This window comes from Heterodontus francisci, chromosome 29 (assembly GCF_036365525.1).
Source record: "Heterodontus francisci isolate sHetFra1 chromosome 29, sHetFra1.hap1, whole genome shotgun sequence".
Taxonomy (NCBI): Eukaryota; Metazoa; Chordata; class Chondrichthyes; order Heterodontiformes; family Heterodontidae; genus Heterodontus; species Heterodontus francisci.
This window is the reverse complement of record NC_090399.1, coordinates 32,138,909-32,153,821: the sequence shown is the minus strand read 5'-3', so window position 1 is coordinate 32,153,821 and position 14,913 is coordinate 32,138,909. Positions and strand designations below refer to the sequence as shown.

Sequence of the window (14,913 nt, the reverse complement as noted above, 5' to 3'; positions counted from 1 at the left end):
TGGAGCGTTCCACAACAACATGGCCAGACCCATCTTTCACAACACCGGGGACAGATAGAACCTCAGCACATAATGACACTTAGTATTTGTGCAGTGGCAGGGGGGGTGGGGGGGGGGGCAGCTACACACAGCTTGATGCAGCCACAGAGAAAGGTGGTTATCAGGATAAGGGAGACATTAGGAATGTTTTTAATATGAGAGACATTGAGGGTAATTTTAACTGTGTTAAGGGCTTTGCACACTTGTTTCCTCCAGTACAAGGGCTGTCTTAACCTAATTGTAACAGGCACTTGGCCAGGTTAAGAAAGGTTGCAGAGGTCTGTGTGACAGAAGCACACATAGCCATAAACCAAAATCAAACAAACATTACTGCATGAATATTAGGTTATGTGTAAAACTGTATATAGTGCAGTTCGAACCAATTGAGTGGGATTGCAGATGCTGTTTCACTGGGAAGTGAGACATTCTCCTTGGTTACTGCCTGTTGATTCATTGTTCTCAGTAGCTGGCCTACTTGTGAGTGCAAAGAGTAACTGGATTGTGATAGTTGACCAGTCTTTATGGACACCAGGGGACAGGGGGTGATGTAGAGTAAAGAAAAGAGACCAGAAGCAAATTATATATTTGTCAAGGATGAAATTTATGAAACTTCTGTTTAATTGGAGCAGAGATGGGGATTCCTCTGACACAGGTACACTGAAACATCATGAGTGTAAGCCGAGTGGGACAGGGAATGTGTATTGGATGGACAGTAGAGTTTGGTCAATACACATTCCCTGTCCCACTAGGCTCCCACAGTAGAGATTGGGCAATGCAGATTAGGTTAGAAAGACAATTCTAATAGTCCATTCCTCCTAGTCTCACACCCACAGTTACACATTCTCAGTAAAGTGTTTTTAAATCACAACAACCGAGCCAGGAGCAGCTAGAGCGGAACAGATCATTAAAGACTCCGTCACCTAAAGAAAATCAGTGAGAGAGGAGCACCATTGTCACCAGTGTCATTCAAACAGGGGCAAAAGAAAGGGAACATTCTCTCGACAAATGTCTCTGTAAAAGTGTAGAGATGAGACAAGTCAGCAGCATTGTAAAAGGACACTTGGCCTCCCTCGTAGTCCAGGTAAACTCCAATGCGGCTGGGCTTCACACTCAGAGCCAGCGGGGTGACCGTCGGTGAGGTTAGAGCACAGTACCGCTCTCCATTGCTCAGGGACAGTGCCAGGTATCCATTCTCGGGTTTCAAAGCAATGTCTCCCTTCCTGTTAATGGACTCTCTGGCCACGCCCAGGTCCCACTTGGACTTGCCGCTCACCTCCACCTCCCAGTAGTGCGTCCCTGCTGTGAAGCCCTCAGCGGCCAGGACGGAGACACACACGTCGAACCTGGCCGGGCTGTCGGGAAGCAGCTGCTTGGTATCAATGACAGTCACACTGGTCAGGTCAGCAGACAGCAGCAGCCAAGGATTTGCTGTTTGAGGGTCCAGGGTCAGAGCGAGCGGAACTGCAGAAAAAAGTTGATGGGTTACTGAAGTTTCCCCTCATCAGTAGATGACCAAGGGATGACAGTGATTGAGTCTTGGGGGAGGGGGAAAATGAGCCAATTGTTCCTTTACTGGAGTGGAGTGAGTCTCACTTTAATTGAGAGAGAGTGTGTGGGGGATGGACTACAGGACAAATATTTCATCATTTTCCTCCCGTCAGAGAGGACACTGTCCAATTTGAGAAATTGGAAGAGGACTTTTTAAAAAAAAAGACTACTTCACATTGTAAAATAGATTTCATTTCTGATCACTAAAAAGAAAGTTCCTCAGAAATCTGAGTACGGGGAGGGGTCAGAAATCACCAAGCATTTCCCCCCAACTGCTGTGACCCAGTTCCCCACAAACTGGCCCCCGGTAGAAGAACAGCAGCCCCACAGATCTCAGTAAAAGACACACAGTCTGCACCACTTCAACTGGGCAAAGAGCACTGATCAATTTCCATTGCTGCCATCGTCAATTACAAAGTCACCGCTTAATGTGTTCCACACACCAGCTCTTTCAGTGCAGAAACAGCCCAACTACACATAATCCAACCAGCTTTCTTCATTTAAAGTAATAGACTATTTTTAATCTTTGCTTTTTGTCATATCATCTGCTCCCCCTGCCAAGCTTCTTTAGAATTCAGGGTCCTCTGTTGTCCTTAAGCAGGACATTGTTGTGATAAAGTTACAACAAACAGGTGACACAGATTCAGCCAGAGCATGCCATTTCTATGTGAAGTACTATGTTTGACAGACAGGTTCCTTCGAAGGAATGTATGTGTCCATGTTTAGATTTATTAGAGTCACAACTTTGGGACAATCCATCCACTGTGTATAGAGGGCAAACTGCATTAGCACAAACTGTAAGCAGTGGGGACTGTATTTAAATGCTAGAGTGTAAAGAGTTTAAATAAAATTACTGCCACCCTCCCACATACAAGCTACAGTCAGCCCAGTCAATTCATATTGGTATTTTCCCTCCTGTCCTCCCTCCATGAGGGAATAGTCCTAATCACACATCCCTTCATCCACCTCACCAACCTAACCTCGAATGTTGAGGGTTTCTGTGTCAAACCACAAACACTGAAAGTGAATACAGTCATAACTCGGGAAAGAATCATTTACAATTGAACACAGGCTGGGAGTTAGATCACCCCTGTTGACCTGGATACAGGATTACTGGTGGAGGCAATGCCATTTATTCATTTACCTGGATGGAGGATTTCCTTCATTTCCCTCCATAGTTTATACTGTAAAGGTCCTTTGTATGTCCCCAGGCACACATTCCCAGACATAGCAACGGGCATCTCTTCAGAAAACCTGCCAACATTAAATATCGTCAGAGAACACAAGGACAGAAGATCAAGAACTAGGAGCAGGAGTAGGCTATACACCCCCTTGAGCCTGCACTGCCATTCAAGAAGACCATGGTTGACCCTTAACCTCAACTTTTCCACCCAATCTCTTGATTTCTTAGAATCCCAATATTTAAAAAAGTCAAATATATTCAGCAACTGAGCATCTACAGCCCTTGGACAGAGAAGTCCAAAGATTCACAACCCTCAGAAGAAATTTCTCTTCATCTCCGTCCTCAATGACTGCTCCTTTATCCTGAGACTACACCCCCTAGTTCTAGACTCTCCACATCCACCGTCACACTCCCTCAGTGAGGCACAAGACTGAGATCAGCTCTCATTTTTCTAAACTCCAGAGTGTATGGGTCCAATTTACTCAATCTCTCCTCATAAGAGAACACTCATAGCAGAAATTAAATCCTGTTAACTTTTGTTCCACCTTTCCCAAGGCAAATAGCTTCTTTGGTAGAGACTCAAACCATACACAGCACTCTAGGTGAGCTCTCACCAAAATCTTGTACAATTGCAACAAGACCCCCTCACTCTTGTATTGTAAACCCCTGCAATAAGAAGGCAAATTATCTGTGAAGTGAGTTGACACTATAGGATCCAGATTAGAGAACACAGTGGGATGTGGAACTGCTACATCAGAAATAGTTCATTATTGACAATACATACCTGTCCCTCCAAGAGCTAATCTCCTTGAAGAGAAAACAGAAACAATGTTAGTTTGTTGTTGCAGCTTCATGGAACACAAAAGCACACTTAGGTAAATTAAACTGGGCGAGGTGAAAACCAACTTGGGACAGTGCATTCTCATCAATTCCACACTCAATGTACCCTGGACACACATTCCCAATAGATTTCATCACTTCACTGAAGCTTCACTTTGGTTTGGCCCAATATTATTCCATTTCAAATCAAATTCTCTTTGAACACAGTTATTGTAACAATCTAAGAATTAATATGGACACAGGAATCAGATTCTGGCTTTTTAAAAATTTGTTCATGGGATGTGGGCATCACTGTCAAGGCTAGCATTTATTGCCCATCTTGAATTGCCCTTGAGAAGTTGCTTTCTTGAACCACTAGAGTGTGTGGTGTAGCTACACATACACTGCTGTTAGGGAGGGAGTTTGGGATTTTGACCCAGTGACAGTGAAGGAATGGCGATATAGTTCCAAGTCAGGATGGAGGGGAACTTGCAAGTGGTGGTGTTCCCATGTGTCTGCTGCCCTTGTCCTTTTAGGTGGTAAAAGGTCACAGCATCTGGTTAGATTTCCAGGACCAACACAAAGCTGGTATGTGCTCAGGAATGTCACGTTGGCAGCTCAGCTCCAAGTCAGAAGGTTGTGGCTCGAGATTGGAAATCAGAATAAGAGGCACTACAGCCCAGTGCTGAGGTGTTGTCCTCATCTAGTGGTGCTAAGCCAAGATAAACTGGGAAAGGGGGCAACGGAGTGGCAAATGGAATTTAACGCAGACAAGTGCAAAGTGATGCATTTTGGGAAGTTAAACCAGGGCAGGACATAATGAATGGCAGGGTCCTGGGGAGTGTTGTTGAGCAGAGAGACCTTGGGGTGCAAGTACATAGTTCCCTGAAAGTGGCAACACAGGTAGACAGGGTGGTGAAGAAGGCGTATGGCGTGCTTGCCTTCATCGGCCGAGGCATTGAGTACAAGAGTTGGGACGTCATGTTATAGTTCTACATAACGTTGGTTAGGCCGCATTTGGAGTACTGTGTGCAGTTCTGGTAGCCGCACTACAGGAAAGATGTGATTAAGCTTCAGAGGGTGCAGAAAAGATTCACAAGGATGTTGCCTGGTTTGGAGGGCTTGAGTTATAAAGAGAGATTGGATAGGCTGGGTCTGTTTTCCCTGGAGCGAAGGAGGCTGAGAGGGGACATGATAGAGATATATAAAATTATGAGGGGCATAGATAGGGTAGATAGCCAGAGTCTGTTTCCCATGGTAGGGCTGACTAAAACTAGAGGGCATAGATTTAAGGTGAGAGGGAGGAGGTTTAAAGAGGATCAAAGGGGTAAATTTTACACAAAGAATAGTGGGTATCTGGAATGAGCTGCCAGAGGAGGTGGTGGAGGCAGGAACAGTAGCAATATTTAAGAGGCATTTGGACAGGTTCTTGAATGAGCAAGGCATAGAGGGATATGGAATGAATGCAGGCAGGTGGGATTAGCATAGATAGGCATTAAGGTCGGCATGGACACGGTGGGCAGAAGGGCCTGTTTCTGTGCTGTACGACTGACTCCAAGGTCCCTCTCCCTTCATTCTCCCCATTACGGTAATTAAAATCAGGATGTTAAAAATTCTATCACACCATTCACCCTGAAGTGATACTAAAAACTTTTTATAGAATACTAGTTTGGCCCCAGCTGGAGAATCGAGACCAATTCTGGGCCCCACATTTTAGAAAGGGCATGAAGGATTTGGTGAATGTACAGAAGAGATTTACTAGAATGGTTCCAGGAATTAAGTTATTACAGTTACATGGATAGACTGGAGAAGCTGGGGTTGTTCTCCTTAGAGCAAAGAAGCCTAAAAGGAGATTTGATCGAGGTGTTTAAAATCATGAAAAAGGTAAATCAGGAGAAACTGTTTCCAATGCCAGAAGGATCGATAAACAGAGGGCACAGATTTAAGGTGATTGGCAAAAGATCCAGGGGCGACATGAGGAAAAACATTTTGCACAAGAGCTCAGGATTTGAAATGCACTGCCTGATGAATCTGTATCCACTGCCCTAATAGTCACCTTCAAAAGGGAATTAGAGAAATAATTAACGGAGGGAAAAGTGGCAGGAATGTGTGAAGGAGCGGGTGAGTTGGACCAACTAGATTGCTCTTCGAAAGAGCCAGCACAGACTCGATGGGCCAAATAGCCTCCTACTGTTCTGGATTGTTTTATTGATTCTCAACCCACAGCAATCAGTCCTCATTCATCTCACTGTTGGTCACAAAATGCTGACCTGTTTCCCCAGAGTGCAGCGCGGCTTGAGCGATGGGGCCTTTTCCCGGGCGCGATGCGTTGTGGGAAAGTGGATCCTCCATCGCCGCCTCCGGGAATCGAGTAACTGATGAAGCCGAGGGACAGTCGGCAGCTCAAGTTACCCGACCACCGGGGAGAGAAGGGCAGCATGAGGAGCCAAGCTGGGCCGGCAGCTCCGTTTCCTGTTCCCCTTGTTAAAGCCATTTTACCCTTCACACACAAAAAAAAAAATCAGTAAAGGCGAGACGGAAGGAGGAAACTGCTGGTGACTGGAGGCTCGTCGGGAAGGAGCAGGAGAGAGAGTAGAGAAATTCGTGATATAGTGGGTGACATTTAGAGATGGATCAGGATGTATTCAAGGTAAATTATGACAGACAAAAGGGACACACGTTAAACCAGGGGAAGTTAAATTTCGAATGGTCAGGAAGTTCTTCACTCAAAGAGGACACATGGAATTGATTTCCAGACAGAGGGGTGGAGGGAACAGCCAGGAACTATTGCTCAGACTGATCAGGCAAATCAGAGATTACAGCAATGTGAAGAACTGTAGATTCTGGAGCTGGATTGGGTCAAATGGCTTTCCCTTTCACCAGCTCAGAGGGTTCAGATGGATTTACTGATATTGTGTAATTAGATTAGAAAAAAAAATAGATGCAGGTTTAGAATATTTTGATAACGTACCAGATAATTGACTAAGAAATGTAAAGCCCATGGGATTAATAAGGTCAGTGGGTGTATGGATATAAAATTGGCAAAGAGACAGAAAGCAGAGGGTAATGGTGAACAGTTGTTTTTCAGTCTGGAGGGAAGTTACACAGTGGTGTCCCCCTGGAGTCAGTATCAAGAACCTGCTCTTTTTCATAGAATGATGACTTGGATCGATAGGGCATCATTTCAAAGTTTACAGATGGCGTAAGGGGGATAGTAACAGGACATGGACTAGAAAAAATGGGCAGACATGGCTGATGAAATTTGACACATACGTAAAAATACATTTTGGTAGGAAGAATGAGGTCAGACTATATAAACTAAATGAAACCAATGGACGTTAGCAACAGATACCCTGGCTTAGGTTTTCCTTTGTTGTCAAGCAACTTGGAAGCCAAGTTACAGATGTCCACCATCGCCATGGTAATGAGTCACTGGGAGGGGACAGATACCTTTCACCAGAATCAAGGGGAGGTGGGAAGGGGGAGAAGAGTACAGTGTGTACCTTCAGAGACATCAAGTCACTTTGATCCAGTTTGGCCTCAATGTTAGTGATGTCCAGCTCAGTGGAGAAGAGTATCGCACGCATTTTTGTCAGGTTTCTTTCCATTCCTGTCAAGTTACTTTCCACCTGAGCTTCCAGCTTTTCCATCAACTGTTGTTCTTGGTCATTGAGGAACTGGTGCAGGTCAGCAAACTGCTGTGCAACATGGCAGATCAGATTGCACCCTATTTCCTTGAGGAAAGAGGATCAAATATACACAGGAAATTTAGAATTCAACAGGATTGAGAGAGATCACTCGTTTCGAGTCAATTAAAAAAACATCCTACAATGTCCTCAACATTTTCAAACTAAACAATTGAGAAATCCACAGCCTGCAGCCTTGGCCCAGTTGGTAGCCTCCGAGTAGAGTGGATCTTGAACCCATGAACAAAGACGCGAGGAAATAATCTAGGCCGAGACCTTCAGTGCAATACTGAGGGAGCATGACACGATCGGAGGTGCAGGACTGAGGGAGCACTGCACTAGTGTAGCTGTAGTCTTTTGGATAAGATACTCAACTGAGGCCCTGTCTGGATCTTAAGGATCCCTTGGCATAATTGAAAAGAGCAGGGAGTCCTCTCAATACAAGTGACATTCCCCCTTCAAGACAGCCTCAGAAACAGTTTAACTAGTAATTCTTTTATTTCACTAGCATATGTAAAATGGCTGCCTCATTGAAGGAAAACTTACATTGATATTACACCTTTTACAATCTTGGGACTTCACAAAGCACCAAGCGTAGGCACTGTTATCATGTGGCTGTTCCAGAGGTTAATGTCTGCAACACACACCAAGTGACTGCAGATTACAACATTTTCTGGACACAGATAGATCAGACCAACTTACTTTAGTTTGTGCAATCTCAAGTCCTTGTTTCTGCAGAGCACCTTTCAAAGAGACCACCTTCTGGTTTAGTGAGTTTAAAAAAGCAACTCCTTTATTCTGCAGTGGAGACAGGAAGGAAGTGTAATGAGCTGTGATACCTGGATACCAGACTAGTTCTGTAGAGTTACTAAGTAGAAGAGAAGACAGAATTACCCCATGATAAAGTATACAGGAGACCCCAGTCCACCTTCATGTACTGACTGAGTTGTACATTTCCACCATTCCCCCCATCACCATTGTCACCTTTGAGAACAGATCCCATACCTTGCATGTTGTGATGAATTCAATTCTCTCTCTAAATTTGTGCTGCTTGTGAAGTTTCGAGTCCCTGCACACCTGACAGATGAACATCCCGTCCGTCTCACAGATCAGGGTCAGTTTCTCTTGGTGTTCCTGGCACAGAAGTCTCTCCTCCTCAGTCACCTCCTGCGGACCAGTCAGCCTGCGAATCTTGTCCACCACATTCCTCAATACACGGTTGGGCTGCAGGGTCAACTCTGCAGCATCCTCACCACACTGGGGGCAACAGACAGACCCTCCCTGCACCTTCCTGTAGGACACAATACAGGAACGACAGAAGTTACATTCACAGTCCACTAGAACAGGATCAACAAATAACCCGAGGCAAAGGGGACAGATGAGAGCTTCTCCATAACTCCCATTCTCTGCACTACAAGCCATGAAACAAACAATCCTGAACCTGAACAGTTACTAATATTAACCCAACAGCTCTTCCCCTCCTTTTAACAAACTGTGCACTCACAGCAGAGGAATGAATCAGATACATTCCTTCCACCTGAATGTGTTTTACTCGATCCCTTTCCATCTAATTGAGTTTAATTCATTCCCCAATGCTGTAAAGTTGGGTTGCCTGGTAAAGGGGATCTCGGAACTCAGCTCCAATGATGATTGACAGATGTAGCAACTTCCCCATTAACCCTGTCAGTACCTTTGACTGGAACCTGTTGAAGGGGCCAATCGTCCCAATCTCTCCAGCACAGTAGCAATACATTCTACAATTGCCCTCCCTGAGATACAATTGGACCTGACAAACTAAAATGATATTGTGATGTTAAATGAAGATTTGATTCTGCCGCTCAATGACACCACCTGTATCCAGCGGAGCCCACTAGTCATGGAGTCTCTTGGATTGGGGAATGAAGCACCTTGAGACATCTTACTATGTTATTGGGCTATACAAAATAAGGTGTTGTTGTGTGCTAAAACTAATTGTAATCTGTAACAGTCTCAATTTAGTGAGTTGTAAATATGAATTTAAAAAAAAAATCCTGTTTATTTGGCTCCTGCCTAATATACCTATTTTAATGAATCAGACAACATAATTCAATATAAAGCACCATTGTTCCAAACTACACATACTTCTACAGTAAAAATTCTGCCTGCAAATATATTTATGTTCAGTGCACATATGGAGAAAGCTCATTTTTTGCTTGGAAATGTCATTCTTCCATAAAAGGAATGGGGCTAACCAGAATAACACATGCTGGGTTCATTAGGTTGTGACCCTTTAAAATTAAAAATTCATATTTTCCAATTTCAAAAAATCCTTTAATAGTGAACCCATCATCTTAGGAAAAAAACATTAACAGTTATGGTGAAAAGAACGTGATCATTCAGCAGCAGATCCAAAACTAATTAGTATTGTTAGTAAATGAGACATATGTAAATTGGGACTGTCTATATTTAATTAGTAATAATAAATGGAAAGCAGGCAAACAAAAAATGAACTTGTGCTCTTTAAGAGTAACAGCGGTAACAAAAAACGACAGATTAGTTAAAAAAGAAAGCTCATAATATTACTACAATAGCCCTCCTCTTTACAAAGTGTAGATATATTGTCAAACAAAAAGGAAGTCCCCATGGCCTGACCCGTTATTAGTACTACTCTATAAAACCTAATTTTTCTGGCTGCCAAGGAGAAAAACAGGAAGTAATCGTCGTCTGTAAAAACTTGCAATCGTTTCCCCACCAGGGCCCTTCTTACTAACGTAATGTGAGGCAATACATTCCAATCCTATTAAAACGTAGACCTTGCTGGACATGCTCACTTCAGCTACAGCCTTACAGCTGTCTGTCTGGTCTAATAAATCTAGCTGGCTGATCAGCAGCAAAAAAGAAAAAGATTACAATCATTGGTTTGTTCATGGAACTTTTGAGGAAATAAAATCCCATCCTATGAACATCTTATGCCTCAAGGATGTTTGCAGCCCCTCCTGGAATTAAAACAAAACACTTTTTTTGGTAAAATTACCAAATTATAGATCAGAATTCAAATAGTTTTGAAAGGCTATATGCTCTAGACCACTTTCTTCCCAAAAAAAACCCGAGCAATCTTTAGCCTACAGTCATTTTGCTAATTTTTAAACAAAGGTGTTATGTATCTGGACAACTGATTTAAAAGACTGCTCAGAAACAGGCATTGTTTTGGAGTTTTTCTGCAAATTGCTGTACTTGGGCAGCAAATGGAACTGCACATAGTAAGTTTCGATGTATTCACAACTTCTGCCAGAATATGCCATGCCATGTCACAGCAAATCAAAAGGGGACAGGCTGGCAAAAGGTTAGAAAGGGAAGGGGAAAAAGCGACCAAGAGGGCAGGTTAAAGGGAATCTGGGAGGAATCCCAAATGAAATCCCTGCTGTCCGGTCAGCCAGTCCCGGAAAATGTGAAAAGTTAGACCCCACGTCCTCCTATGTAAATGCAGATACTAGAAGCACCCCACCATAGTTGCGAACAGCATTTACAGTAACCTGCAGAGACAAAGAAATACCTCTAGGGGGCAGAGAAACTGTGAGGGTGATGCCTCACCTAGTCAAAGTGCCACAGGGGAGTGCAGTAGATTCAGCACAAATACCTGCAGGCAAGATGTCCCAGATGACAAAGGGGAGATGAGCAAAGTATCCTCCCCCACAGTCAGAGAAAAAGAGAACCGCGTATTCCCTGAAGTCAAAAGCCTTTGCATGACTCAGTAAAGCACTGAGGAGAGTTCAGGATAGACCCACCCACTGTTGAATCTCCTGAAAAAAAAATCCAACTCGGGGCTAATTAAACCTAACCATCTCAAAGACCCTAGGCATCCATGGAAATGGGCAAACTGAAGAAAAACTTCCCCTCAAAAAACACATGTTTATTGGGATGCCAAAAAAGACAATAAAAAAAAACAGGTTGTAATAAGTTTTAGGATTTATCAACGAATGGAATGAATGAGAGAAATGCATGTTTTTTTTCTATATGTTATGTTTTCTGTCAACCCTTTTAATGAAGTGCTCTTTTCTCAAATTGCGTTTCATTCTGCTGGGTGTGGAGGTGTGATACAGACCCCCCCCCCCCCACCACCTGCCAAGAATGAGGCACATTAATTTTGTCATTTGATCATTGATTTGAAACCTTTTGCTGAAGTAACGAAAGGACTTGTTTAAAAAAAATCACTAGGCCCTTGGCTGGAAAGACATTTGCATACTAACAGACAGTGCTTATGGAGACAAAGGGGTTACTTCCCTTATCCAATTTAACCCACAATGGACTTTGAGCAGCAGACATTGAAGGTGAGGGAAATCAAATTTCAGGATGACTGCTGGGATGACCGAATGCATAAACAGACGTGGTCAGACCAGCTGATCACATGACTAGCCTGCTTCGCAACCTGGTTTTTCTGAATTGTACAGAGAGTTTGAACTGGGAAATTACAGTATGCTCCTGGACTGAAGAAGACCTCTGCTGTCTGGCTCTCCCTATCTTTCTCACGGAACTCCAAATCCACTGAAGACAAATGAACCCCAAGAGAGAAAAGTCTCCAGCACTGAACCAGGTTTAGGAAGAATACTGGGCCCCAATGAAGAGCAAGAGCTACCTACAATCCACGACTCCACTGTGAGCTTGAAGAACCGTAACAAAAACCACCTTCAGAGATTTCCTCAGATAGTAAGAGTTTCTATAGATCATTAAAAAAGAAAAGAGTGAACAAAATGAGCGTTGGTCCTATAAAAGGTGAGTGTGGGGAATTAATAATGGATAATAAGGAGATAGCAGATGAATTGAACAGATATTTGCATTGGTCTTCACTATAGAGGATGAAAGTAACATCCCAGTATTAGCTGTAAATCAGGAAATGGAAGGGAGGGAGAAACTCAAGAAAATTACAATCACCAGGAAAGTGGTACTGAATAAATTGTTGGAGCTGCGGGCTGACAAGTCCCCGGGTCCTGATGGACTTCATCCTAGGGTGTTAAAAGAAGTGGCTAGTGAGATAGTGCGTTAGTTTTAATTTTCCAAAATTCCCTAGATTCGGGGAAGGTTCCGTTGGATTGGAAAATAGCAAATGTAACTCCTTTATTCAAAAAGGGAGGGAGACAGAAAGCAGAAAACTACAGGCCAGTTAGCTGAACATTTGTCTTAGGGAAAATGTTAAAAGCTATTATTAAAGATGTTATAGCAGGGCATTGATAAAAATTCAAGGTAATCAGGCAGAGTCGACATGTTTTGTGAAAGGGAAATCATGTTTAACCAGTTTATTGGAGTTCTTTGAAGGAGTGACATGTGCTGTGGATGTCTTGGACTTAGATTTCCAGAAGGCATTTGATAAGGTGCCACATCAAAGGTTAGTGCAGAAAATAAAAGCTCATGGTGTAGGGGGTAACATATTGGCATGGATAGAAGATTGGTTAGTTAAAAGCAAACAGAGAGTAGGCATAAATGTGTCATTTTCTGGTTGGCAAGATGTAATGTGTGATGTGCCACAGGGATCTGTGCTGGGCCTCAGCTTTTTACAATTTATATAAATGACTTAGATGAAAAGACCGAAGGTATGGTTGATAAATTTGCTGATGACACAAAGACTGGTAGGAAAGTAGCTTGTGACGAGGACATAAGGAGGCTACAAAGGGATAAAGATAGCTTAAGTGAGTGGGCAAAGTCCTGGAAAATGGAGTATAATGTGGGAAAGTGAGAAATTGTCCACTTTGGCAGGAAGAATAAAAAAGAAGCATATTATCTAAATGGTGAGAAATTGCAGAGCTCTGAGATGCAGAGGGATCTGGGTGTCCTAGTGCATGAATTGCAAAATAGTATGCAGGTACAGTATGTAATTAGGAAAGCTAATGTAATGTTATTGTTTATCGCAAGGGGAATTGAATACAAAAGTAGGGAGGTTATGGTTCCACTTATAGAGGGCACTGGTGAGATCACATCTGGAGTGCTGTGTACAGTACTGGTCTCCTTATTTAAGGAAATATGTAAATGTATTGGAGGCAGTACAGAGAAGGCTTACTAGACTAATACCTGGAATGGGCAGGCTGTCTTATGACGAAAGATTGGACAGGCTACACTTGTATCCTCTGGAATTTAGAAGAGTAAGAGGCGACTTGATTGAAACATAAGATTCTGAGGGGTCTTGACAGGGTGGATGTGGAAAGGATGTTTCCCCTTGCGGGAGAATCTAGAATTAGGGGTCACTGTTAAAAAATAAGGGGTCGCCCATTTAAGACAGAGATGAGGAGAAATTATTTCGCTCAGAAGGTCGTGAGTCTTTGGAATTCTCTTCCTGAAAAGGTGGTGGAAGCAGAGTCTTTGAATATTTTTAAGGCAGAAATAGATAGATTCTTGATAAGCAAGTGGGTGGAAGGTATTGGGGGTAGGAGGAAATGTGGAGTAATCAGTTCAGCCATGAACTTATCGAATGGCGGAGCAGGTTCGAAGGGCCGAGTGGCCTACTCTTGCTCCTAATTCGTATGTTCATATGTTCGTTTATGCTTTCTTAACCACCTTATCGACATGTCCTGCTACCCTCAGGGATTTGTGGGCATTCATTCCAAGATCCCTTACCTCCTCTACACTTCTCAGTATTTTCCCATTAATCCTGTATTCCTTTGCCTTGTTTGACCTCCCCAAATGCATCACCTCACACTTATCCAACTTGAATTCCATTTGCCACTTTTCTGCTCATCTGACTAGATCATCAATATCTTCCTGCAGCCTCCAGCTATCCTCCTCGTTATCAACCACACGGCCAATCTTTGTGTCATCCGCAAACTTCTTGATCATGCCCCCTACATTTATGTCCAAATCGTTAATATACACCACAAAAAGCAGGGGACCCAGTACTGAGACCTATGGAATGCCACTGGAAACAACCATCCAGTCACTAAAACACCCGTCAACAATTACCCTTTGTTTCCTACCACTGAGCCAATTTAGTATCCAACTTGCTGCATTTCCCTGGATCCCATCGGATTTTTTTTTTAAACCAGTCTGCCATGTGAGACCATGTCAAAAGCCTTGCTAAAATCAATGTACACCACATCAACTGCACTATTCTCATCTATCTTCCTTGTTACTACTTCAAAAAATTCGATCAAGTGGGTCAAACAAGATCTTCCCTGAACAAATCTATACTGACTATCTTTGAGTCCTAGAGTCATAGAGTTATACACACACAGAAACAGGCCCTTCGGCCCATCATGATTAACCTGTGCCTGTAAAAAGCCACCTTAAATCTAACCTGTAACCTGTAAAAGAATATTTCCTCATATCACCTCTGGTTCTTTTGCCAGTCACCTTCAATCTGTCTCCTCTGGTTACCAGAGCTTTTGCCAACAGAAACAGCTTCTCCTCATTTACTCTATCCAAATCAAGAGATGGGAGAAGGAAGTCAATGGGCTGAATGGCCCTCTTCTGTGCTGTAATGACTCTATAACTGGAGCAGAGCCTGGTCATGTGACCCTATTTTACCTCGAGTCGGAAGGGCTTGGGCTGCTTTGTGACATCATCCTGGCTGCTGTGTGATTGGCTCCTGGCTCCTTTGTGATGTCAGTTGGAGGCGGGTTTACGGCCCTGGTTCCAAATCAGTGGAGTTACTGAGGGAGGAGCTGGAGTCGGCAG

General features: G+C 43.3%; 1 protein-coding gene across 1 annotated transcript; it reads right to left on the bottom strand.

Moving 5' to 3' along the window:
- Positions 1 to 632: 632 nt before the first annotated feature.
- LOC137345999 (zinc-binding protein A33-like) lies at positions 633 to 8,697 on the bottom strand. Its single transcript, XM_068009301.1, has 6 exons — positions 8,281 to 8,697; positions 7,978 to 8,073; positions 7,093 to 7,323; positions 3,555 to 3,577; positions 2,732 to 2,841; positions 633 to 1,500 (listed from the first exon to the last, which is right to left on the bottom strand). Exons 1-6 carry the CDS (start codon positions 8,695 to 8,697, stop codon positions 956 to 958), a joined length of 1,422 nt encoding a protein of 473 aa, XP_067865402.1. The 3' UTR covers positions 633 to 955.
- Between the last annotated feature and the right edge of the window lie 6,216 nt (positions 8,698 to 14,913).